The sequence below is a fragment of the Aethalodelphis obliquidens genome, unplaced genomic scaffold (genome assembly GCF_003676395.1).
Source record: "Aethalodelphis obliquidens isolate GAN/ISIS:26980383/991018 unplaced genomic scaffold, ASM367639v1 scaffold9, whole genome shotgun sequence".
Taxonomy (NCBI): domain Eukaryota; kingdom Metazoa; phylum Chordata; class Mammalia; order Artiodactyla; family Delphinidae; genus Aethalodelphis; species Aethalodelphis obliquidens.
In genome coordinates this window covers 46495025-46522833 of record NW_020837953.1, presented here as the reverse complement: position 1 = coordinate 46522833, position 27809 = coordinate 46495025, and the positions used below count along the sequence as shown (strand labels likewise).

The 27809-nt window shown below is 41.2% G+C and overlaps 1 protein-coding gene across 1 annotated transcript in view; it reads right to left on the bottom strand.

Moving 5' to 3' along the window:
- Window positions 1-27809, bottom strand: part of RERE (arginine-glutamic acid dipeptide repeats) — a 435053-nt gene that overhangs the window by 116572 nt on the left and 290672 nt on the right. The window contains 3 exon segments of the mRNA XM_027110298.1: window positions 4156-4255; window positions 5190-5314; window positions 11451-11499. Of these exon segments, the coding sequence (XP_026966099.1) occupies window positions 4156-4255; window positions 5190-5314; window positions 11451-11499 (274 nt within the window).

Genomic DNA, 27809 nt, shown 5'->3' with positions numbered 1-27809 from the left:
TATCGTGTTCATGGATTCGAAGATTCAAATTGTTAAGATGTCAGGTCTTCCTAAATAGATCCACAGATTCAATGCAATCTCAATCAAAATTCCATCAAAGCCTTTTTTAAAATAGAAACTGACAAGCTGATTTTGAAATTTATATGGAAATGCAAATGACCTAAAAGAGCCAAAGCAACCTTGAAAACAAGTACAAAATAGAAAGACTTATACCATCTGAGTTCCTATAAAGCTATAGTATTCAAAATACTGAAGTACTGGTAAAAAAAAAAATAGATACAATATTAGATCAGTTAAACATAATAGAATATTAAAAAAAAAACCCAAACATATACAATCAGTGCTTGTTCAATAAAGGCATCAAGGCAATTCAATGAGAAAAGACTATTTTCAACAAATGTGGCTCCAACAGCTGGCATCTGTGTAGGAAAGAATGAACTTTCACGTCTACCTTGCATCACGTGCAAAATTAAGTTGAAATGAACAACAGGTCTAAATGTAAGAACTAAAACTTCAAGAAGAAAGCATAGAAACAATCTTTGTAATCATGGGATGATCAAAGAAACTTTCATAAAAGGGAAAAGATACATCAGACTTCAGCAAAATTAAGTTATTTTACTCTTAGAAACACACCATTATAAACAAACAAAAAGTCATAGTATGGGAGAAAATATTTACAATACATGTATCAAGGCACTTGTATTTGCAATATAAATTCTTACAAATAAATCATACTAAAGGCCAAATAATTCAATTTTTTAAATTAGGCAAAAGTTACTTCACAAAAGAAGATATACAAATGGGCTTTAAGACATGAAAAGATGCTCAACATTACCAACAGTCAGGAAATTTAAATGAAAACCTTAATGACATATCACTCCACATCCATTAGAATGGCTAAAAATTTTAAAGACCGAAAACATCAAGTCTCATGGAGGATGTTGAAGAACTGAAATTCTAACACACTACTGATGGGAATGTAAAATGGTACAGTCACTGTGGAAACCTGTTCGACAGTTTCTTAAAAAGCTACCTGCATATATACATTCCTGCAACTTCACTGCTAGGTATTTACTCAAGAGAAATGAAAATATATGTTCTACAGAAAGACTTGCATAACAAGGTTCATAATGGCCAAAAGCTTGGAAAAAAAAAATGTCCATCATCAGGTGAATGGATAAAATATTATGAATATCCATACACTGGAATACTGCTCAGCAATAAAAAGGAATGCACTATTGATAATGTAACATAAATCTACTGTAATATTACTATGCTGAAAGAATCCAGACCCCAAGTATTACATACAAAATTATTCTATTCATGCAACATTCTAGAAAATGCAACTAATCTATAATAAGAGAAAACATATCAGTGGTTATCTGAGACTGGAAGCAGCAAAGGATTATAAAAGGGCATGAGGCAACTTTTGCAGATGCTGGAAATGATTTCTATCTTGAACACTGTAGTAGTTTCATTGGCACACACATCTACAAAAGCTCATCAAATTGTATACTTTAAATCAGAGCAATTTATTATACAGAAATTACACCCCAATAAGTTTTTTTAAATACACACTAAAACTCTCATTTGCGAATAATGAAGAAAAAAGTCAAAACAAGTAATCCTGAACACCTTATATTTTAAAACAGGTACATACAGTTGTCAAAAAGAACTAACAGTTTAAAAATGTTTTATTAGTGACTACAGTTTTAAACATTAAACTATTTATTTAAATGCATTTTAATTCAAATAGTCCTACTGGGATATTAAACATACTCTAATGTAGCCGTACTGCAGACTCCGTATACTTTAAATTTCTACATTGTACTGGGAAACAGAATAAACCTGTGTCTATTTCCTACGCTGATAAATGCCTAACCTTGTTTTGACTCTATGCTACACTCTAAGAAACAACAAATACTTCTCACGTGACAATGCATTTATCTTTTTATTACTTAACGTAATTCAAAACCCCCCTTACTCCAAGGAAGTCAAAATAAACATTAACTTCTCTCAAGATTTTTCCAATCACTCCACTTCTCATTAAAGAAAGAGCCTACAGTTTCTGTGAGCCAGTACAACAATGAAGTTTAAAAATTAAAACAGCCACTAGAAGTTTCTTTTCATCACAAAATGAGCACACAACGCAGTCTTTTGATGGCTAAATGCACTTGTACTGCATAACCCGACACCTGAGCCATCTTGGGCTCACCTAGGCAGGAAGATTTTCAAATGATGAGAAGGTACCTTCTCAGAAACAAAAACCCATAAAGCCAAAACCCTCTGGCAATGCTGAAGAAAACTTCAGAAGGAACTTGCTACAAAGGATCACAGGCAAAAATAACCCGAATTATTTCTGTACAGAAGTATGTTCTACAGAATCCTTAGAGGGGCTGGAATAAGAATAAATTAGATAAATTCAGGAAAGTGCCAAAAACAGACATTTAATTAAATATGGCAACATCTTTGTTATTCAAAATTCAACTGATCAGCAGAGTCATGAAAGGAGAATTTTTTTCATAAAGCTTTTATACAAAAACCCAACAGAAAACAAACTCATATCAAAGAGTTACTTTAAATATACACACATTTTTTAGGGTATTCTGAATTCACAGACATACATCTGCCATAGCCACTGTCTGCAGTATCATCAATCTCTGGGTCTCAGTTTTCTCATCTGTAAAAATAATCTCAAAGCCCTTCTGGCTCTATCACTATATGTTCAGAATAAGGATTCCTTATAACAACAAAAATTCAAAGCATCAAATAGGTGAGAAAGTAAATGGGAATATGAAAAATCATTCACTTATTTAGAACATGGCAGCAAGATGAATCAACCTCCAACATATGAGACTATTATAACGTTATGTGATACTCAAGAAACACAACTAGACCAGGAATAAAAATCAACTATGTCGTTCAGATATCTACATGTTTCCCCGAAAGCAAGAAAGATCCCTAAATTGGGATCTGTTATCAATTTTTTGCATTGCTGGCATTCAAACAAGTCATGTGGTCTTCCTACGCCTCGTATTCTTATCTATCTAGAGATGGGAAGAGATGATTTTGAAAGTCCCCTCCAACTACAATGACCTCTCAAGAAAAAGACAGACCAAAAGGGCGCTCACGTTATACTTGGTGAACCGTCAGAAGAGCTGCTCAGCCTCATGCTCAATACCCTACGTAAGTATACATAACCCTGCAGACTACTAACGGATCAGAGATCCATAAAAATTCATCATTACTTCAGATCTGATGATTTCACATTAGTAAACACCCAGAAGAGGAGTTATTTCAAGGAACTTTAAGATACATTAATTTTCCTGTACAGCCCTGTAGGATATGCTCCAAGGTCAAAAAGGAGTGCCCCCCAAAAAAGAGTGAGCAGGTTTCAGGAATCCTACTGTTTGTAGCCGTTTGAGTTTTGTTATTCTGAGCTGCTATGGAGTCACAGGATTAAAGCAGACGAGTGTCCGTGCAGGATGTCACGCAACCAACTCAGCACCATTACGCTCGTGTGCTATGTTTTACTTTAGATTTTTTTAAGGATTGTTTTTTTTTTAAACTTAATTTTGTTTTATAACCATGTGAAATATTTACATGGTTCCAAAGCCAAATCTATAAAAACCAAATCTGTTCAAAGAAGTCAAGCTTTCTCTCTGCTCCTCCAGCCCTTCCGAATACAGTGAGGGGAAAAGCGTGACCTCTGGATTCACATCTTGAGTGTATGACCTTGGATCGTGACTTAACTGCTCTCAACTTCTTTCCTGTGTCCACATGGTGGTAATAATGGAGCCTCCTTCAGAGCGGTGCTGGGAGGATTCAGTAAGACCACTCTGCCTAGTCCTCGGCTTTGGTGAGGTCTCAGTGAAGATTAACCACTAGCATGAGGCTCTCAGCAGAGGCTCGCCACAATCCTGAAGCACAGACGCAGATCAGGAGGTGAATCTGGAGGTGCCGGATCGCTGGCCAAGGCCATGGAGCCCTACCACCAGGACCACGACTCCAGTCTTTCAATCCCAGCAGCAGACCACAGTACTTACTCCTCAGATGCCAGGCCCCTTCATGTTCCATGATCATCACATATTCCCTATGCCAGCACAGGAGAAAAACGAACTTTCTTCCCACCCAGGGCAACTTCAAAGGACTCACTGTGTTCAGTGCGTTGAGGGTGGTGTCATCCCGCGAGGCCGCAACGCAGCCATCTTCCGTGGAGCCTCCGTCACACATCCCTGCGAAGGCCGCCATGCTCCTGGGAAGACGGGAAGGGAAAACGGCAGTACAGACATTTCAACCCTCAGTTTCCAGAGCACATCTTCAGCCCAGACCAAATTCCACTACTACATGCATGAGTCCTCAGCCTTGCTTCTGCTCTTGTTTAAAAAAAAAATTTGAAGTTCCTCTGCAGTTCACCCAGATATATTCTCCAGAAAATATCTAAAATTAAATCCGCTGAAAACTTTACTTCATTCCTTTCATACTCTACATCAACTACTTCTAAGCAAATTGAAAGTGGAAAAGAGGTGAAAAGAACTCTTAGTAGTCACCCCTCCCCTGAAGCCTCCATCCCCACGGCAGTCTCCAAGCTACACTGCTGACCACAGAACAGCCAGAGCTAATATCCCATCACCACCCTGTTTCAGCGTTTCTGTTGCATGTTGTTGACACTACAGTGAGTGAGTCCCAGAAACCCCTGCAGACAAAGGAAGGCTCTGCCTGCACTAGGATGTGTCTGGGACAGCCTTCAACTTCTCATTTTGCAGTCTCGGCATTTTTAGGTTAGCAAGTACTCATATAGGTAAGCCCCCAAAACATAAAGTTTAGGTTAGGTACCAATGAACAGCCACAGGGTAAAGAAACCTGTAAAGGGATTTTAAGGTAAGCTGAATGAGCCAATAATTACTCAGCTGTACGAAGAGGTGTTGATAATTGCATGCATGGCTTAAGATGTTTTCCTTCTGAAGACTTCTAAAATCTAATGTGGGCCAAACACCGAGGAGAAAAAAGTGATTTTACCATGGTAAGCTATGTTTCTCTGGCAACAAGGATCAGGGCTCTGATTACAGACAGTATAACAAAACATGAAGTCAGAATGCCCAATATATAAATAGAATTTCAGGGGAAAGGAGAACGTTTGTTGTCCACTAATCAATTCACAAAGCAGAATGGTGTGGGATTCCTTTTACCTTGCTGCCCTCAAGTACATAAGGAGGTCACAGTCATTAACTCCAGGCATCCAGACCAGTTCCTCATGTTGGGTCACAGTGTCACCATCGGGAGAAGGGAATGGTTGCAAATCGGGAAGTTTGGCCTGTAAGACAGGGACGAACAAGTCACAGTCGAGGCACACTTGAGAGCTGCCTGTGCAGGCAGGCCTTGGGGGCAGATGCAGTAGCTTACTAAGCCTCTTTCTTTTGGCAGTGCTGAAATAACAGGAAAATCATGAGTCACTGAAGCTGGCCTATCACACATTTCAGGATCATTTCACCACAGAAGATTTCACAATGGACTGCTCAATCTCTACTTAAGGAGAAGCAAACAGTGTCAAATTAAACCAGTGCCAGTATGGTCCTCAGAGGGAGAAAGAAATGGGCACGTGTGAATAAAAGAAATGATAAAACAAAAAAATGTTTCGGGAAATGAGAGCTGCTTGATAAAGAAGGCAGAGCCACACACATTTCCAATATAATATGTTGACAAAGAGATATATACAAATAGTGGAACCTCACCTAAGGACAGGTGCTAAAAAAAGAACTGAACTACCCTACTAAACTAATGCTGCTTTCCAGAGAGTCAGTATCGATCAGTCAGGGTGAACATCCAAAAGAGCCATCACGGTAACATTAAAAACACAGCTGAAGGGACTTCCCTGGTGGCGCAGTGGTTAACAATCCGCCTGCCAACGCAGGGGACATGGGTTCGAGCCCTGGTCCGGGAAGATCCTACATGCCGCAGAGCAACTAAGCCCATGTGCCACAACTACTGAGCCCACGTGCCCTAGAGCCCGTGCTCTGCAACAAGAGAAGCCACCGCAATGAGAAGCCTGCACACCGCTATGAAGAGTAGTCCCCACTCGTGCAGTCCCCACAACTAGAGAAAGCCCGCGCACAGCAATGAAGACCCAACACAGCCATAAATTATTAATTAATTAATTAATTTAAAAAACATAGCTGAACTAAAATGATGGTGATGGAAATTAGATGAGCAGTGCTTTCAGGAGGAGAGGACTTCTTGAGAAGGGCAGGAAGGAACTTTCTGGGATGACACATGTTCTGTGCCTTGCTATGAATTGTCACAGCAGACTGAACAGTATACACAAGATATCAACAGGTCACTGTACATAAGGTACACCTCAATTAACAATTTTTTTGAAAGATTTGAACAACAGCGCTCAACAACCAAGATTCTAAGTCAATTCTGCTAGAGATTCAAACACCTCCAGCATTTTCTCATCCTCCACTGCTGGGGCAGAGAAAGTGAAAATGGGTGCTGTGACTACTCAGAGGCCTAAGAAAAGTCAACCATCTGCAAAACACACATGTTCTTATTTTCTCAAATTACGAACAAGGTCACATTAGTCTAATATTTTAAATTAAAAGCTCCAGTGTCCATAGAACCTAGGCAGAAACTGTAAATGAATGAAGCAGGCAGAGTGTGCAGCCAATGGAAATAAAACGAGGGCCTCATGTTCCACTTTAAATGTTCTACTGTCCTCAGTGAACAGAACACTACATCCCAATTCCGACTAGCCACATTTCAAGTGCTCAATGCCACATGTGACAGCGGCTCCCAAACTGGGCATGCAGGCACTAGGTACCAAGAAGTGAAGGGAATCAGGGTGAAATGAAGAGAGAGAGTCCCCATCTGGGGAATGCTGCTGTGCAGGTATGAGAACCTCTGTTTGCACATCCTCCAGTTTTTTTCCAAAGTCCAGAAACCTTGACTTCAATGTGAAAGCTCATGGTTTTAAATGTTGGCTATTCAAGTTTTAAAAACAACTGTGTGGCAAGACACAGTATTAGTAGGCCACGCGGCTGGCAGGCTACGGCTTCGCAATCTCTGCTTCACAGGCTACCTCTGAGGCCTCTTGCTGTGTATCAAGTGCTGACCTCCCCCAAACAACGATGCTCTTCCCTAATTCAGTACTGACATGTTTAACATTTAAGTGGGGGTCACAATTAGTTCTGCTTAATAAACAGTGATGGCATGGGAATAAAATTAAAACACAATAGCTACTCATATCAAAAGGTCTTTGACATTTGTACTGAGCTGTTTCCCCTGCACCAAGTACAGTAGCTGGTGTAGCAGCTCTCCAACAGTTGTTTGTTAATTAAAAAATACTATTGCTGGGTCTTCCCTGGTGGTGCAGTGGGGTTAAGAATCTGCCTGCCAATGCAGGGGACAGGGGTTCGAGCCCTGGTCGGGGAAGATCCCACATGCCGCGGAGCAACTAATCCCATGCACCACAACTTCTGAGCCTGCGCTCTAGAGCCCGCGAGCCACAACTACTGAGCCCATGCTCCACAACTACTGAAGCCTGCGTGCCTAGAGCCCATGCTCCACAACGAGAAGCCACCGCAATAGGAAGCCTGCTTACTGCAACGAAGAATAGCCCCCGCTTGCCGCAACTAGAGAAAGCCCGCGCGCAGCAACAAAAACCCAACACAGCCAACCAGCCTGCCAGCCAGCCAGCAATAAATAAATAAATAAATAAATATTTTTTTTATTTATTTAAAATACTATTGCTGTGGGGAAGGACCAATCCCCTAGAGAAAAAATGGACTAGAAATACAATTAGCTTACAGAAAAGGAAATGAGAATGGCTCTTACTCATAGGAAAAGATGGTCGACTTTGCTGATAAGAGACATGCCAATTAATGACAGCAAGAGACCATTTCCGATCTATCAGATTGACATAAATGCCAAAGTGTGACAATACACAAGGCTGCATGTTTGCACTCATGTAAGTTGCTAGTACGAGAAAGCAAAATGGTACAATCTCTACAGAGGGGAACTCTGTAATATCCTAAGAATTACATGTGCCCTCTAAGCCAGCCATCGCCCTTCTGGGGATAATATAATATCCCAAAGATAAGTTGGCAAAATAAAAATCTTTATGCATAAGCTATTCATCACATTATTACTTGTAACAGCAAATGACTGGAAACAGTGCAAACGCCCAACAATGGGGGCTGGAAGAATAAACTGCTCCACCTATGCAGTGGGGTCCCAGGAAGTGGCAGAAGAAAACGAGAAGGAGCTCTACCTATTGCTATGGAGGGAACACAGGAGATACTGTCAGAAGGTCAAAGAAAGGTGGTGAAGGTGTTTTTATTATGCTACCACTATCTAAGAACATGGGGCTGGGGGAATAAAAATAAGAATGATAGATCAAAACCTTCAATTAAAAACACTAAACAATTATCCACCAGGAAGGGAGGGAGCACGTGGAGGGGACAGGGCAAGAAGGTGAACTTCCTGAGCACACTTCATTTGCACGTTTGATTTGGAGCCTTGTATTTTACATAATTATAAAAACAAAATTAAGTTTAAAGAACAACAATCCCTTAAAAACTCTAAAGCAAAATCAAATAAATCCACCTAGCTATGTTTTGTGTTTGTTCCTCTCTAGGAATCATTTCAGGTAACTTTAAAACATACTAATTTGCCTATATAGACTTAGTGGGATATATTCTAAGGCCAGAAAAAAAAATCTATAAAGCTGTTTCCAATAATCATATTGTCTGTAGCAGTGCAAGTACTGTTATTCTGAGCTGCTATATATGTATTATGGGATTGAAGCAAATGAATAATTATTTTGGTGTCATTTAAAAATTGGTTTTGAGACATGGGGAAAAGATACAGATACGGATGAAAGAAAATTTCATCTATAGGATTAAATATAAGGCCTGTTCTGAATTTGAATTAGAAGCATCAAAAAGAAACCACAATACGTTTTATCATTAAAAAAAGGGGGGAAAAAGCATATTTCCTAATCTGTTCCCTGAAGAGGCCTGGAAACAGTAACTAACCCAGTAATAATGACTGGGCAGCAGCCACTCAAAAAATGTCACTTTCCTCTAAAACAATGAGGACTCATTAGAAAAATTTAGTTCTAGACCTAGGGCAGGGAATGTACATAATGAGACATTAAAATCATGTCATACTACATATATACACTACCAAACGTAAGGTAGATAGCTAGTGGGAAGCAGCCGCATAGCACAGGGAGATCAGCTCGGTGCTTTGTGACTGCCTGGAGGGGTGGGATAGGGAGGGTGGGAGGGAGGGAGACGCAAGAGGGAAGAGATACGGGAACATATGTATATGTATAACTGATTCACTTTGTTATAAAGCAGAAACTAACACACCATTGTAAAGCAATTATACTCCAGTAAAAAAACAAACAAAACAAAACAAAAAATATCATGTCATACTAGATAAAATACTCTACCAAAGACCACAGGGGTTGAGTTAAAAGGACACAGAAGACAGCAGGAAGAGGCGCCTACTAGCCCACGAATGGATAATTTAATCATCAGTAAGAGTAACAGCAATTGGTTAGCAGATAAGTAACTTTTTTTTAAAGGGAGTTTTTTGTTTTTTTCTTTAATAAATTTATTTATGTATTTATGGCTGCGTTGGGTCTTTGTTGCTGCGTGCAGGCTTTTCTCTAGTTGCGGCGAGTGGGGGCTACCCTTCATTGCGGTGTGCAGGCTTCTCATCGCTTCTCTTGTTGTGGAGCACGGGCTCTAGGCCCACGGGCTTCAGTAGTTGTGGCACGCAGGCTCAGTAGTTGTGGCTCGTGGGCTCTAGAGCACAGGCTCAGCAGTTGTGGCGCACTGGCTTACTTGCTCTGCGGCATGTGGGATCTTCCCGGACCAGGTTCAAACCCGTGTCCCCTGCACTGGCAGGCAGATTCTTAACCACCGTGCCACCAGGGAAGCCCAGATAAGTAATTTTAAATCCACTGATGACTACTGGAAGACGTTGGGGAACCAACCAGTAAAAAGAGGGAAAGAGTCAAGCATTTATCCTGCCTTTCCTATGTGTTTCAGGGAAACAAAAGTTGACAAGGGGACAGTTGGTCAGCTAATAAAAGAAGGAATGATAGGATTAGAGTATCAGCATTTTAAAGGGTAGATCTAAGTAACAGGTCCAATTAGACAGTGAATCTAAGTAACAAGCAATGGCTGCAAACCATCATTAAGAGACACACATGTGCCTGATAAGACTATATAGCACCACCCAAAAGTATTCTTGCCAGGGGCAGGGTACCGAACTAGAATGTGATTAAATCTCTAGATTTAATCCTGGGATGGGTGGACGGATGGAGGGAGGGAGGGAGGGAGGGAGACACTTAGGGAAATCTGGATATAGCAGACACCTGAATATTAAGAAACTGCTGGGCTTCCCTGGTGGCACAGTGCTTGAGAGTCCACCTGCCGATGCAGGGGACGCGGGTTCGTGCCCCGGTCCGGGAGGATCCCACATGCCGCGGAGCGGATGGGCCCTGTGAGCCATGGCCGCTGAGCCTGCGCGTCCGGAGCCTGTGCTCCGCAACAGGAGAGGCCACAGCAGTGAGAGGCCCGCGTACCGCAAAAAAAAAAAAAAAAAGTTACAATGAAAGTAGGCAGTGACCAAATGTTCATCGAGAGATGAACAGACATATATACAATGAATAATTCAGCCTTAAAAGGAAATTAAATTCTGATACATGCTACAATATGGGAGCACCTTGAAGACATTATGGTAAGAAAATAAGCCATACACAAAAGGGCAAATACTGGGTCATTCCACTGAGTTGTCAAATTCATGGATACAGAAAGTAGAAGGGAAGCTGCAAGGGAGTGAGGGGAGAGGATAATGAGTAGTGACTGTTTAATGGACACCACATTTCAGACTGGGAAGATGAAAAGGTTCTGCAAGTGGATGCTAGTGATGGTTGCACAACAATATGAATGTACTTAAGGGCACTGAACTATTCACTTAAAAATGGTCAGAATGGTGCATTTTATATTACATATATACATATATATTTATATATATATATACTTTTTTTTTTTTTAATTTTTTGGCAGTACGCGGGCCTCTCACTGCTCGTTGCGGACGGAGCACAGGCTCCGGACGCGAAGGCTCAGCGGCCATGGCTCACGGGCCCAGCTGCTCCGCGGCATGTGGGATCTTCCCGGACCGGGGCACGAACCCGTGTCCCCTGTATCAGCAGGCAGACTCTCAACCACTGCGCCACCAGGGAAGCCCCTATATTACATATATTTTACCACAATTTTTTAAATGAATGTGGTGATCTTAAAAAAATAAATCTCTGCATTTATATAAAATTCCAAACAGCATAACAGTTCTAAGCTGCTGCTCAACAGAATAAAGGGCCAGTTGAATAATAAGAAATAAAAACCTATTAAAGAAGCTACTAAAGTTTGCTTTACCTGATGGCTAGGACCAACACGAATTTCTCCCTGGGTACTGTTCAGCCTCCTGTCATGAAAAGAGCAGATCAGGTTAGCATAATATAGTTTTGACATGAACATGCACACGTTCTTCAAGGAAAACAACTCACTTGAAGTAAGTGAGTTCAGTAAGGGATAACTCAGGAAGAATTAGCTTCCCCACCGTTTCTAATGCCGCCCTGTACATGTGCGCTCCCCTAACCCCACACGCATCTCTAAAACTGTTTCTTCTAGAAACCCCTCTACTGTAACTCCCTGTCTTGAGTATCTATCGTTCTTTCACCCTGCAGAGAGATGAACATTCCTACAGTACAATCCCAATACATGTTTCTTCTTTTCAAAATATTTCAGGGTGCCCTACGATAAACCTTATTAAAATATAGACAAGATAGCTTATGATTCCTAGCATACACACTGGCTCATGCATTCATTCATTCAACAAATATTTATTAAGTACCAACTGCAAGCCAGGAACTGCCCTAGGTGTTGGGGATAAAGCAATGAAAAAAAAAACAAACAAACAATATTCCTGCCTTACTGGAACTTTTATTCTAATTTGGGTAAAAAAAAAAAAAAAACAAATAATAGGTTAGATGATGAAAAGGGTCAAGGAATTAAAGGGGTGGTAAATGATGAACTTTTACAGTTCTTTATACAGGATAGTCAGAAAAGGCCTTATTAATAAAGTGAAATTGAGCAGAGATGTAAAGTGTGTGAGGGCATGAGCCCAGCAGGTCCAGGAGGTGAAAAGACCCATCTCATTTCCGTGTCATTCTTACTGCACTTGCTATGCTCACTCTCCCTCGCTCCAAATCCAAACCATCCAGGGTCCTTCTAAAAACCACCATTTCACTGAAACCTTTCTTGATTTCCTCCCCATGTCACCTCACACACCCCCAAAAGTGTGGGGTATCTTCTCCCTTTCACTCCTTCAGGAAACATTCATCGAAGGTCTTTGCATCCTGGGCCTTGCACAGGGCATGCAGCGGGTACACAGTGGTGGACAAAGAAACGCAGACCTCGGCCTCCCAGAGCTCAGTGCCCAGAGCTCCCTGTTACCCTCGATGACCATCATGACCATCTGTTGACCCTCTTAGGAAAACGCTTTCCATGCCCAGTGACAAGGCCTTACTGTGCTGTACAGTCACCTGTGAATTTTCACTAGCGCTGAAGAGTAGGCTTTTCCATGGTGAGAGCTGCTCTACGATTATCTGTCGACCTGGACCGAGCTGAAGAGCATAATAAGGCAGCCAAGACCAAAGAGGAAGCACAGACTCTTATTCTTCTCCCATAGATCTGATACCCCCACCATTAGCTTTGAAGCTGTTAAAATGAATTCTGGAAAACTATTATTTCCTTCAGGTCCAGCACTTTCTTCTTTTAATCCGACAATTTTTCTCGCGAAGAGTCTTATTTTGGCAAAGTGGGCAGCAGATATGACAAAGGAAGAGAGAAGACTAACAAAAAGAAAATGGTCTAAGCCTTAAGGAGCTTACAGTCCATCTACCTGGGAAGGTAGCAGCCATGTCCCAAACACCAGATCTGGTCCAATCGCTCCACTCATAAGCCCAATACATTTCAGGAGAAACAGAGTAAAAATGCTAAGGTAAGTGATCAAAATTAGGCGGGCTTCAAGAGGAGACAGTCCATGAAGAGGTTAAGTTCCAGAGAGACCCCTGAAGGACATGAAGGGCACAATAGCAGGCAAGAGAGGGCTTCCCAAGTGGGACCAGAACCCCACCAAGGTGGGAAACTGAAAAAGAGGGGCTGTGGTGGGAGAAAAGCTCCTGTGAGGAGCGACCTTTAACTCACAAGCCGCCCTGGTCTCGTGCGTAGGGAAATGGGTGTTGAAAGGCAGAGCTGACATTCCCATGAGTTTATGCAGGGATTAGGAGAAGCTGTTTTAGGAGGTATGCAGAGGAGTCACACAGGCCAGGAGGCTATTTTAATCTGAGCACTTCTTTAAAAAAAACAAGCAGTCAGTGTTACCCACTATTTCCCTTCCAGCTCATGCCTTTCTGTTTCGTAACCAGCTATGAGCAAAACATAGCTGCCAAGCCTAGCTCTCTCCTTCATTTCTAAACACTCCCCAGATGCTTGCCTGCCTACAAGGAGGTCTGGCCAAAATGCATCATCTCAGAAAGCTTCAGCCACAGCCCCGGCCAGCAACGTGTGCCCACAGCTCAACTTTCATGTTCTTCTAGACAGTCTTCAAGCGGTTGGTTATGGAAGCATCTCCCCATCACTGCTACACACACTGCGAAGTCCTTGCTGATTCCAGGACAAACATTCCTGGTTCATTTTTATTCTAATTTTTTTTTATTTTTTGCATGCGTTTTTGTTTTTTTCTTTTAATATTTTAATAAACCAGTATTATCATATTTAGGTCAAAACTGTACCACAATAAACCCCCCAAACACCTTATTGAACAGAACTGCTTATATACCACTTATTTGTATAAAAACAGGATACTGGTAATTATTAATACTGCTAATAATGATACAAGTGAGACTAAAAAACGTGCTGGAGTATCTTAACAGCCAAAATTAGAAATCTGTTTCTCTCTTTTATGTCAATGAAGGGTACTTATTAATGAGTAGACTGAAAAGCACAAAATAAAACAAAGAACCTTTTAAAATTAAAAATCAATTTTTACAACAAAAGTATTCATCATATGCAATTTTTAAATATGAGGGTCTCCTAGCAAGAGATACAATGAAGTTAGTTTTGAGCAGGATTAAGATGCAAGGTAAGCAGACAATGGCATTAGCCGACCATATCCAGGTACTCCCAAATATAGAATAAATGGCAGAAATAGTTTTTAGGTCTAAGAGAAAAGAGGTAGATAGCAATATACACCCTATTAGAGAAAACTGGATGCATCTGACAGAAAAACTGTCAGTATATGAACTAAAGATGAAAAGAAAACGTAGCCTTCCTCCTGGGAAAGTGCCAGTATCCAGCTATACCTGGAATCCAAGGAACAATCTCAGCCCTCCCTTCTTCTGACAGCAGCCAAACTCTACATTCAAGGGTCCTCACCTGCCACTTCCCAGCCCGAGTGCCCCTTCTGTGGTTCTCACCTCATGTTAGCGGGTGGCACTCTGCTATGACTAATTTGGACATCTACCTCCACCCACTCTGGGACTGGAGAGTACAGAAAGAGAGATTTAATTCACTTTTTATATCCCCCAGAATCTAATACAGTACCTGTCTGGCATTATTACTCATTCAGGACAAATTGAAAATTCCTTGGTTACATGAATATTTCTAGACTGCTAGGATGCAAAACTTGATAAAAATCATCAAGAATTATTCTTTAAATGCAGTATCAACAGCTTATAGAAAACACTCTTAATGATGATACGCTGACTACTACATTTTTCCTTTTACTTAACACAGCAAATCTCAAACTTTTTGGTCTAACACCTTTACACTCTATTGAGTATCTCAAGGAAACTGTATTTTTGAGAGATTTCAAAATGTTTACTTATTTATTTATTTTAAAATAACAATAGGCTTAAATAACAATATTTAACAATCAAATATACTCTTACGAAAAATAATTGTATTTCCACAAAAAACAGTGGCAACGTTTTACATTTTTGCAAATCTCCTTAGGATCAGACTCCGTAGAAGACAGCTGGATTCTCACATCTGCTTCTCTACACTCAATATGTTACAGTACATTCTTTTGGTTACAGTATATGAAAAAAAAATCGAACCTCACACAGGTATATAACTGGGAAAGGAAAGATTATGTGAATAGTCTTTTTGATAACTATGGATATGCTTTTTGATACTACACCAAAACCCAACATGTGATTGTTTCTTAAAGGTCTTTTGCACAATGTTAACCTAAAATCTTATCAATGATCTTTTGGACTCTTGTACATTAAAATCTGTTGGTCTGTCTTGGCCTTTGAATGGATCTTCCACCCATGATTTTGTCATGCATTGGTTAGATGGAAAATATTCACTCACTAAGTTTTGCAGATCTTCCAAATATTAACACAGTTAACTATACAATTTAAAAAACATAACCACATTCACTAATATCACCACACATCTCACAACAAGAGCCTGTGTACGTACAGAAGCTGTCAAACTCAGAGTGGTGGGTACAAGTTTTTCAAAATTCTAATTATTTACTTGAAAGCTCCAATCTTGCATTGGCAAAATACTATCAGCTGGTTTGCCTTGAAATGGCAGGCTCACTGCGTTCGTTCATTTTCAAGAAAATGTCCACCGATTACCCAAGTGAGTGAACATAGTTTATCAGTTATTCTCTCAAATAAAACTGGTGTTCCATGAAGGAAGCAGCTAGTTAAGCTTCCAACTCCAACAAACAATGCGTGCCCTTTAGTGTGCACCAGAAGCCTTCCATGGTGCTTCCCGCTTCATCATAACGAATACTGCAAAGACAGGAACTCAAGGGTCGGGATCTGATGAAATTAATAATGGGGCCCACAAACCAGCTGTGAGAAGCACTGATTATTATACATTATGAACTTCAGAAAATACTGGAGGCTAACTAACTAGGAGGATTGACTTGTTTCCTGTTTTGTAATATTTGCTCCCCTGTTCGTTTACATACACTTCCTTCCTCACTACAGCCCATCAATGTGAAATATTATATTTGTGTTGAAGAAACGAGACATTTACGCAGGTAACCTGCTTAAGAACTACGACGCCGTTACACAGAGAAGTTCACACGAAGAGAATGGGCGCTGATTGCATCCATATTAATGGAAAACAAAGTAAAGTCTGGAGCCACTTTCTGAAGTCATGGAGACTGGGATTAACTTGGGGGTCACTGTCCAATAAACAGTCACTGGAATAAATTCTAAAAAATATACTGGAGGCTCAAATTCAAAAGGTCCCTAATCTAGAAAACGCCAGGTTAATCCTTCAATTAATAACAACAGCTAACGTGTTAAGTACTTTCTATCTGTTCTGGGTGCTCTTACAGTATTATCTCATTTCTATGTATTAATTCATTTAATCCATATTTTGATATTAATCAGAGCACTAGTAGTGTTATTCACAGAAATTCAGATCTTATTCTATCTTGTGTTTAAAACATAGTTACTAAGAAGGTTTCTGCTTGATGTATAGCATTACCTAATTAACACAGCAGGTCTGGGCAAAACCAGGGTAGCCTTCAATTAAAGAAGGAAAATCAAGACCAAGGACAGTGTAAATCCCAGCAAGGTCAGATAAAGGATACTACATATGCAACAAGAAACCAAAGATGGAAGTCATATCCCAGGATAATGCAAGACACATCTATGCACACCTTTATTCTTGCCTCAGGGTTTTTACCTATATTACCTTAAATTTAGGTATCACATACTTGTATGACAAACAGAAGCAAAATAATACTAGTCATCACTTATGAAGCGCTCTCTATACATTATTTCATTCTTCCATGACAACTCTATGAGGCAACGGCTCCACTTAACAGATAATAATAACAGGAGTAACTGCAACATCAATAAAGAAGCTAACATGTACGCTGAACATTAACTATGTAGCAGGCATTTCGAGCGAAGCAAACTCCATACACTGTCTTACCTGACCTTAAGGATGACCCTGTAAAGTAGGTGCTATTATTACCTGTACAGATAAGGAAACTGAAGCTAAGAGAGTTTATGAAATTACCCAAGATTACACAGCTAACAGGCTGGAAAAAGCAGGATTCAAACTCAAGTTTAGTTAACTCCAAAGTCAGAGCTCCCAGCCACACTCCATATGGCAGAGTGATTTTACTGAACCAAAATTACACAACTAATTATAAACAGAACCACTATGAGAAGCCATATCCTTTTCCTTAATTCACTTCTTTGTTCGTTTCAAGCATCAAAAGTAAGACAAAATAATCAAAAAGTGTTTTTTTTAAAGTTTGAAAATCATGTTAAAAGAGAAAACCCATCAAAGTTAAAGGTCAACTTATATAACATTGTCAAAATGGCAAAATTATAAAGATGGTTGCCAGGTATTAGGAATGGTGGGGGGAGAAGGGAGGGAATAGAATCTTTGTGATGATGGAATAGATCTGCAAAGCTACACATGAAATAAAATGTCACAGAGCTATTCACGCACTATACTAATGTCCCCCCAAGTCTGGATTCTGATGTTACACTGGAGTTCTATACCATACCTCCTAGGAGTAGGTGAGTGAGTGAAAGGTACATGGGAACACTCTGTAGGATCTTGCAACTTCCTATGAATCTAAAAAATTACAAGTTGTTTAAAGTCAAAAGAAGAGGTTAATTGAGTGATGTATTACAGATAGACTAGGGCTAAGAAAGAAAACCAGACATGAGAAAAGTTGAATAAATAACAGATTCCCTCAAAATACACTGTAGACAGGTGAATAAGTAGCTGAAGAAAGAACGCCGCAGTTAGTAAGCTACAAGGTTCAATGAATTAAGTCACACATTCCTTTTTTTCTCTGTATTTACTAGGGATCTCTGGAGTGGGATCATCCTTTTTGAGACATCCTTAGCTGTGATGCATACTACCAAAAAACAAAACAAACTCACCATCCTCACAACCAAGAAGGAAGAATTTCTCTGTGCCCCTAATGTAAATAATATACATATTTCAAAACAGCTGAGTTTAATCCCCATTATTCTACAAATCTTTGCTTTGGAATATGAAAAAATAGTCCCAGAAGCCAAATTACAACAATGATGGTAAGCCACTGTGTTTATTCCTTGAGTTAAAAAAAAATAGAAAGAAATTCATTGTATATGAAATCTAATACAAAAGAAACCAATGTAACAAAGCAGTATCCATGGCAACTACAACTTAATATTTCAGTCCTCTTCAGCTGCAGTGGATTAAATAAAATGACAAGATGTTCCCTTTGAAAAGTAACCCGTTACCAAGGAAACGTTTTAGTCTAAGAAGTAAACAGGGAATGGACAGAAAGGAGCAGGGAGCCTGCAAGTGAATATCAGAAAGGGAGCAGCATCTATGCAAAGAAGATGAGGCGGCAGCTGGCCAGACGAGGAAGCTTCTGGAGAAGAGCGAGTCGGCTGGAGACAGGGGCCGCCCGGCAGAACCACTCCTTCCCCCCAAGAGAGGGGGCAGTGTGAGGAAGGCACGGGTCTGTGAATGTTCGCTTAAGACCCCCAAGTATCTTTATGTGATCACGGTGACTGCTTACGACAAGAACCTGCATCTACAGGGAAAGAAGAGGGACAAGGACGTGCGGTCCTGGGGAGAAGACACAAGGGGGTAGAACAGAGGTCTTGTACAGGCAGCCGGCGTGGCTACTTCCCATCACAATCCACACCCAGAACGTAATGGCCCATTCCCCAAAGGCTGGGACCAGTAACTCTCGAGTCAGACCCTGCCCCTGTGGCTGCTGCCATGGGTGAATGAAATCACGTGCAGTCTCTCTTCACCTGCCCTTCAGATCGCAAGGCTCGATGGCAGATCCTTCTTATCTTTTCCACAGGGTGGCAAGTTAAGCAGGAAGACGGACAGAGATCAACAGAAAGAAGATTCTAGAAACTCTGTTTACCAGCTCATTCAGAAGTGACCACAGAAATAACAGACTGGGGGTCCAGAATGAAATACACCAAATTTTAGGAAAATCAAAAGGCAATTTACCAGAATCACTTCTTTTTACAAGGGTGGTGGGCAGGAGTGAAAGTCAGACTGACAACAAGGAAACCCAGAATGGCACGCTGGGTTTCTCAGATTTCTCCAGCATGGACAGGTATTTCTAAAACAGTCTTTTCAGTAAGTCTGAAATTTCCTTGAAGTCTGACATAGCTTCTTAAAAATCCCAGTAAATTTTATATTCTACTCCATAACATATTCCCATTCATTTTAAGGTAGAAAAAAATTTCCCTAAATCTGAGTAAAATCCCTGTGCTCTGCCTATCCTCAGGACGTCCCACGATTTGGGCACCCTGCCGCAGCCGGGAGCGAGAACGTGATATACACACCTGAGTCTAGATGCTCAGTTGCCTGGGGGAGAGCACAGACTTCAGAGTCAAAGGAACCTGGATTAAAATGTCAGTACCAAGGTTCTGTCAGCTCTAAGTGTGATCTTGAGGACTCAATTCAACCTCTCTGAGCCCATCTATGAAATCAAGTTCATAATGGCTACTTTGCAAGACAGCTATAAAAATAAAAGATGATCTATGGAAAGCAAGGCACAGTGCCTGTCACACAGTAGTCATCACTATTATTAGCTCCAAGCACTGCCAGGAGCGAGAACAGGAAGTAATTCCTCTGTTATGAGTTCCCAAAACACCACCTACCTTTCCTTCAGCCTCCTGTCACAGGCATGATTTTATATTTAATTTGTGTAATTATTTCTGTCCATGGCTATCCTGACCAAAAGCACCCTGTGGGCAGGAACCAAGTCTGATATTAGCTCACCACTACTTCCCAGAGCCCCCTGGCACTCACTAAAGATATTTTAAATGAGTAAATGACTCCAATATTTTAACTCATCTACCATTTTGCCATAAATAACAACTAAATGCTTTATTGAAAAGTCAAGTCACCTGTGACAGAAGGCTACCCGCCCCCACGCCCCACCCCGCAAAGCAAATTCATCTGAAACAAGCTTGATAAACTGCCCAGAAGAACAAAACTCAGGATTCATTCAAAGTAAAAGAAGAAGATAACCAGTCAACATGTGGAAGAGTTAACATTCCAAATTCATACACAAATGCAAAGGTCAGGACAGGAATTCATTAAATTCCAGAATCATAATATTCTAAATTTTCTCTGACGGAAGGTTCCTCAGAGGCCATCTGATCCCAGCCTTCTAGCTTAACAGAAGAAACCAAGGCCGAGGAGATAAAGGTGCTCTTTCAAGGGGTCACAGTGAGTTAATTATAAAGGATCTCAAGCCTCTCTCCTTTCCAGTAGAGTCCCCCTAAATATAATGCAGAGTCCAAGAACCAAGAATTTAGGCACTAGCTAAGGAATAAGAAAAATTTCCAGGCTGACACTAGGAGTCAGTAAATATGGCCTCTATACAATAATATGCAGCATCAGAAAATAACTGGTAAAAAAATTTTTTTTAAATAATACATGGGAAAGGATCTAGTTTCAAAGCACTACGATGACCTCGTTCCACTGCCTGAAGTTCTTCTTTGCCTGATCTCCCCCACCCCCATCATGTAGTAACATGCAGCACATCTGCCCAGGGCACACAACTCCATCCCACCTCAGGCTCCTCATGGGTTTTACTGTCATCACCTGCTGCAAAGAAGAAAACAGTTGTAAGGACCATACCCAACACACACACACACACACACACACACACACACGACAGTTTAGGAAACAAATTTATTTTTAAAATCCCACCTCAGTTTATAAAGCAGCAGTATTCACAGGTTAAGCCAATTTCCCGACCAAAAATGTTGCTGGCTTTCCGTACATGGATATCAAACTCCATAATACACAGGAATGGAGTGTCCCCAGAAAAACAGGGGCTTTGGACCAAGCAAGTATGTTTATGATGTACATCTAAACGTCTCTTTGTTCCCACCGGGAAGTCTCTGGGAAATGCTTTTTTTTAAAAAAGGACCATCACAACAGGATAGAAAGCCCAGAGATAAACCCACCTATGGGTTTATTAGCACCTACAGGACCATTAGCACCTATGGTCAACTAATCTATGACAAAGGAGGCAAGGATATACAACGGAGAAAAGACAGTCTCTTCAGTAAGTGGTGCTGGGAAAGCTGGACAGCTACATGTAAAAGAATGAAATTAGAACACTCCCTAACACCATACACAAAAATAAACTCAAAGTGGATTAGAGACCTAAATGGAAGACCCGACACTATAAAACTCTTAGAGGAAAACAATAGGAAGAACACTCTATGACAAAAATGCAAGATCTTTTTTGACCCACCTCCTAGAGTAATGGAAATAAAAACAAAAATAAACAAATGGGACCTAATGAAACTTAAAGGCTTTTGCACAGCAAAGGAGACTATAAACAAGACCAAAAGACAACCCTCAGAATGGGAGAAAATATTTGCAAACGAATCAACAGACAAAGGATTAATCTCCAAAATATACAAGCAGCTCTTGCAGCTCAATATCAAAAAAACAAACAAACCCAATCCAAAAATGGGCAGAAGACCTAAACAGACATTTCTCCAAAGAAGACATACAGATGGCCAACAAACCCATGAAAGGATGCTCAACATCACTAATCATTAGAGAAATGCAAATCAAAACTACAATGCGGTATCACCTCACACCGGTCATAATGGCCAGCATCAAAAAGTCTACAAACAATAAATGCTGGAGAGGGTGTGGAGAAAAGGGAACCCTCTTACACTGTTGGTGGGAATGTGAATTGATACAGCCACTATGGAGGTTCCTTAAAAAACTAAAAATAGAACTACCATATGACCCAGCAATCCCACTACTGGGCATATACCCACAGAAAACCATAATTCAAAAAAAACATGCACCCCAATGTTCACTGCAGCACTATTTGCAATAGCCAGGTCATGGAAGCAACCTAAATGCCCATCGACAGACGAAGGGCTAAAGAAGATGTGGTACATATATACAATGGAATATTACTCAGCCATAAAAAGGAACGAAATTGGGTCATTTGTAGAGACGTGGATGGATCTAGAGACTGTCATACAGAGTGAAGTAAGTCAGAAAGAGAAAAACAAATATCGTATATTAACGCATATATGTGGAACCTAGAAAAATGGTACAGATGAACCGGTTTGCAGGGCAGAAATTGAGACACAGATGTAGAGAACAAACGTATAGACACCAAGGGAGGAAAGTGGCGGGGGTGTGATGAATTGGGAGATTGGGATTGAGATGTATACACTAATATGTATAAAACGGATAACTAATAAGAACCTGCTGTATAAATAAGTAAATAAAATTAAATTTTAAAAAAAAAGGGCCATCACCTTATTCCTATTCACAGTGGTGGTGTGAATATGGGGAGCGGTCAGGAGGGGAAGGGGGAGGAGGCAGCAACGGCGGTGGCAGCTGTGGTAGCAACACAAGCATTAACATACACATACTCATCCCACTGTATCAGACACATACTCATCCCACTGTATTAGAGAGACTGGCAAGAAAAGAACAACATTTAATGCCGCATACACCAAATGTTACACGATATGGAAGTAAAGCTTTTTAAAAAACTTTAAGAACTGTAAAGAAAAATATAAACACCCAAAAAGCATAAGAAGAATGCTGGTCAAACATATTGGCCACTAATTTAATTACCATAATTCCTAACACAGTTCCTAAGATGTCTTAGATGAACAGGTTGACCAAAAAATAGAGATGTTGTTAAGATAACTACACCTACATAAGACCGTAGACTTGGACTTTGAATTCATAACAGTAATACACTGATAAACTATGTGCCAGGCACTTTCATATCATTCTCTTCCAATCTTTCTAGGAACTGTGAGAAATATTCACCCCCATATGACCCATGAGAAAACAGAGGTTCAGAGAAAGGAAGGAACTTATCCAACATCACAGCTTGTCCAATGTCACTTATTAAGTAGAATTTGAACCATATCATCTAGCTCCAAATCTAGTTTTCTCTCTTACCACAGATGCCACTCATTTAATTCAACATATTTATGCCAGAGGCCCATTGGTCAGACACTCTCCTGGGAACTGAGCGCATGGCCTGTGCTCCAGAGGCTTGAAGTCCACTAAGGAAGACAGTCAATCAAATCGTCACAAATAAATGCACAGTTCAAAGAACTCTGATAGGAGGTCTAAGTATCCCAACTGAATTCAAATGAACTGTTTTAGCTTAGATCCAAAGTATCACAGAGCATACATGTAAGAGACTAGATTCGTTTTCTTTCAGATTTGCTTTAAAGAAATGTTCAACGACCTGTCACCCACCCTGTCAGAAACTGCTCAATACAGATGGCCGTCAGCTTGGGAGGAGGTGCACAAATAATTTCAAATCTCCCCTTACCCCGTATTTTCTATTTCCTCTTTCGTTTTGTCAGATTGTTGTTTCACAGCTTTAGAATGAACGTCTTTCTGGTGGAAGGACGACTTAGTCCAGTAATGACCAAAAATTAAAACAAAAGCTGAAAACGAATTCAGAAGGAAGAAGGATCAGGACCAATGAACAACCGAAGAATCACAGACATGGTGAATATCAGGTTGTAGGTGTATCAGTGTGTTTCAGTTAATTCTTAAGCTAACACACCAGACAAGAGTCTAGGAAGTGGTCAACAGCAGGGGTACGTTATGAGTGGATTCCCAGACTCTGCAAAATTTATGTTGACAGAGGAACACTTTAAATGTAAGGGTCAACCTCAGATTCTGACTCAAGATGCTGGTGTAACGACAAGAAAAGCTAATAACAGGATAATATTTGGGGGAGCTCTTACTTTTACATTCTTTTGGAAACACACACTGTCTCTCTTCACCAGCATTTCCTGATACTCTTGAAGCCCAGCAGGAGGGGAACAAGAAGCCACAATGAAGCTAATCATCCTCTTTCCGATGTCCACGCCACCCGGGCCCTAGACAACATCCCCAAACAAGGGAACGACTTCCTGTGCGCTGCGCCTTTACCTCTACCACCACCAGACAAGCCTGGAAGCCTCAGAGCGGAAGGCGGCTGGTCAGCAAATAACCTTCCAAAAATATTTTCCTAAAACGGGAAAATGTAGTACAAATGCATGGCACGTAAGATAAAGCTCTAGTGACTCACTTTAGTGGATCTGAAACATAGGAACTCGGCTCTTAACAACAAAGGGTCCCCACAGACCCCGGTGGCAACTACAAGTCCTCGCCGTCCAATCAGGTGGCTGCAGGCGAGCTCCACAGACCACCAGCCAGCCAAGCGGGAGGACTCGGCCAGAGTTGATTCAGCCACCGGTAGAGCCTCCTGTTCACATCTGATTTGCCAAATGTAAAAAAAGTTTAAGAAGAATTAAAGATTCTGCAACAGAAAGGCAGTTCCACAACTGTTTTCCTAACAAGTATTCCCGACTCAAACGGTGGGCTTCTGAAACGAGGCAGAAACTTGAGTCCTGCAGGCCTCCCATCGAGGGCTGCGGCGTCCAGCTCCTGCAGTCTAGAGAGAGGGTGACCTCACACTCACAGGAGACGAGCCAGAAGGAAGAGTAAAGGTGCTTCTAAGTGAAGTGAAAGATGGCAAGTTCCAGCAGCAGTGTTACGTGGCGTGGGGAAAAGTAAAAGTGCTTATCTGCCCCAAACTCCCGAAGGCAATGTTCAAACAAATGTGACCAAAAGGGGAGGACAGCCCTCACAGAAATGGAAAAGAGAATTAAAAATCGTAGGTAGTAAGTGCAATAACCCTAAATTATCCCCGTATAATTCACCTCCTTAATCACAATCCCCAAATCGAACCTTCCAGAAGCCAGATTATACTTCAGTAACATTTTCGGTGGCTATAATTCATCGTTAGCCTTCCTAAACTTTCCGCCAAAATCAGGGGCCTCCTCGAACAGGAGTTAACCATGCCCAGCTCCGTATTCATATACAACGAAGGGCTCACATGAAGAATTTCTCCCTCTATCATGAGCGTACAGTAAATTTCTTCCCTATCCTCTGAGAGTTTCTCACTTGCACATTCTTCTATATTGTATGCTTCCTTTCATCCTCACAAAGACACAAAACTTAAGCGTCACTTCAAAATTTTTTCCAACTTCTATCAGATGAAAAAAGGGGAGAGGAAACAAAAAGGGACAATTAATATAATTCAAAAACTTCTCTTAATATCTACTTGGGGAAGAATTCAACTTGTCCTAAATCTGCATATTATGATTGGCTCCCTAAGCTAACTATGTTGAGAGCCATCTGTCTGAGCCCAGTCTGCAAACAGGACACACAAAAAGCATAACTGCCCCTCACAGAAAAGACTGGTGTCCGGTCCCATCAAGCAGTGGGCACAAAACCTGGCCTTGTAGACGCCTCCACCTTCTCAGGCATCAACTCCTCCTGTCACTCCTCTCCTGCAGAACTCGCAAGTCACACAACAAAATACACATACACAACAAATGGCACCTTTTGCTAAAACAAACAGAACGAACAAAAAAACCTGAAACCTCAACTTCTAACACAAATGTCATGGCGAACAATTTTTCGTTTTTAATTGCCAAGAAATCTTCCATAAGCTCCAAAAGACAGGATGGACTTGGAAGCAATAGAAAATGATGTGACATAACCTTTCATTTCTTAAAAAATCCATTTTAAGGTGATATTGTTGCAACCATAATCCATAACTGTTCCCTGCATAGGTCAAGACGTATGCACTATTTCAGGCTTCAGAAAAAGATCACAAGAATTATAATTTGCTCTGGCAAACAGGCTCTCAATCAAAACAAGTTCCACCCACCTTCAAAGCAACCAATAGCTGCCCACCTACCACCCTTCCTAAATCGTCCAAACAGAGCCGCTCGGGGGCCCAGGCATCCCGACCAGCCCCACGCAGCCCGGCAGCCTACAGGTTTGCTCTGCAGGTGTCTGAAGGCAAACAGGCTCGGCACCCGGCACCCAGAAAGACTCGGGCTGAAACTGCACCCGGAGAGGAAGAGGTGAGGGAAAGGGGAAGAGGACAGGGACCAGAGGGACCACGACGCTCTGCGTTTGCTTAATGCATCTCTGAGTATACCCCGTTCCATTCTCAGCTCTGATCTCACGCTTTGCACCACCACCTACACGGCCAGCCAGGGCTGAATTCAAGGCTCGCAGGAACATGCACTATGAATGATGAAATGATTCATGAACATCCTCAGAAGTGAGAGAGCGCAGCAAAACCATCACACTCTTTCAGTGAGGCCGGAGGAAGACAGCCTACCTGCAGGGGCTGAATGCATGGTCCATGCCTAACAGAGGCCCTGGTGAGTGTAGCTGCGCCCTGCGCCTCCGCTTACTGTGCAAACTCTGCCCTTTCTACTCTAGCAACTCAAAATGGAGGCACATGCGGTCTGAGAGACCTCGCAGAGCTCGCACTGAGCTTGTGCTGTGACCTAAGCCTTCACGCAGGACGCAGAAACTCCCCCTCACACTGACAGGACTGAGCATGTGCTGTGACCCTCCCTCATCCATACACTGTCTCTCAACGCAATCAATCTCAACCCTGCTGTTTCCGTAAATAAAGCCCAGCCAACAGACGAGGCAGCTTCTCCCCGCATACCAAGCTAGTGTGCAGGGAAGTGGGGCTGCAGAAAGGGGATCCCAGACGGCCAACATTAGGGAACTCGCAGGCCGAGCCACTGAGAGGCTGCAGACAGATGCCCTGCTCTGTCAAGACAACAGCAAGTTCTGTTTTGTCTTTTTAAAAAATAAATAAATAAATTATGTTTTAAACAGAGAGATCATCAAGAAGGAACAGAATGAAAAAACACAGATATGAATGACTATACATAGGATTAGCGAACAGGAATACTGCAGTCTATTTAAAAACACAGCAGTAGCTACCCAAGGGAAGCAACCCCACAAATTTCTTTTTGAAAACTTTAAACATTTGGAAAAAGGTCACACGAACAATCCTGGCAAAGTTATGGAGTACTGGGTATCACTGCAGCCACAAACACAGTGCGGATGATGTAGCAAGCAGAGTGTCTAAAGAATACTGGATTTCAGGCAAAGAGCTTAATCTCCCTTCGATAAGAAGCTCTAAAATCACTTAAATAATAAATAAAAACATCTCCTAAAGAGATACTAACCCAATCAGAGGTGTATAGCATAAGGAATGCACTCCTAGCAATAAAAAGGGCATGAAAGTTCAAATCAAGAGGCCAAAGAACAAGCACCCTGCCAACAAATACCCAAGCACCCAAAAAAAATCTCAGTGTAGGCCTCTTGATTCAGAACTCTAGGCAATTCTCTGTAACACTGTCCATGAAGCTAAATTCATTTAAAAATTTAATCGGAAGCAATTTCCAAAGCCACATTAGCAAGACCACTCCATCCTAGTCATACTGAGCACTACAAACTGTTCATACTGCCCAAGCACCAGCCAACACATTTCCTGTTAAAATCCTTAAAAACACATTTTATGCTCTCTCCCCCAACCTCCACCTCCACCAAAAGGCAAGCTGGTCTGTCAGCCATATAAGAAATCCTAGTTATGGATGTGTATGTGGGCTTAGTTTCCATTTGCAAACCAAGAAATGATTCTGTATAGTTATAATTTAAAAAGAAAAGAAAGACCATGAAACTCCCCCAAATTTACAAAGGACAAGAGAGGGTAGGAAAGAGCAGTGCCAATTCTGTTTCCCACAAATGTAACGGAATGAGAAGAAATTAAAACCTGCTTAGAAGGATACTCAGCGTCCTCAAGATTCCTAAAGT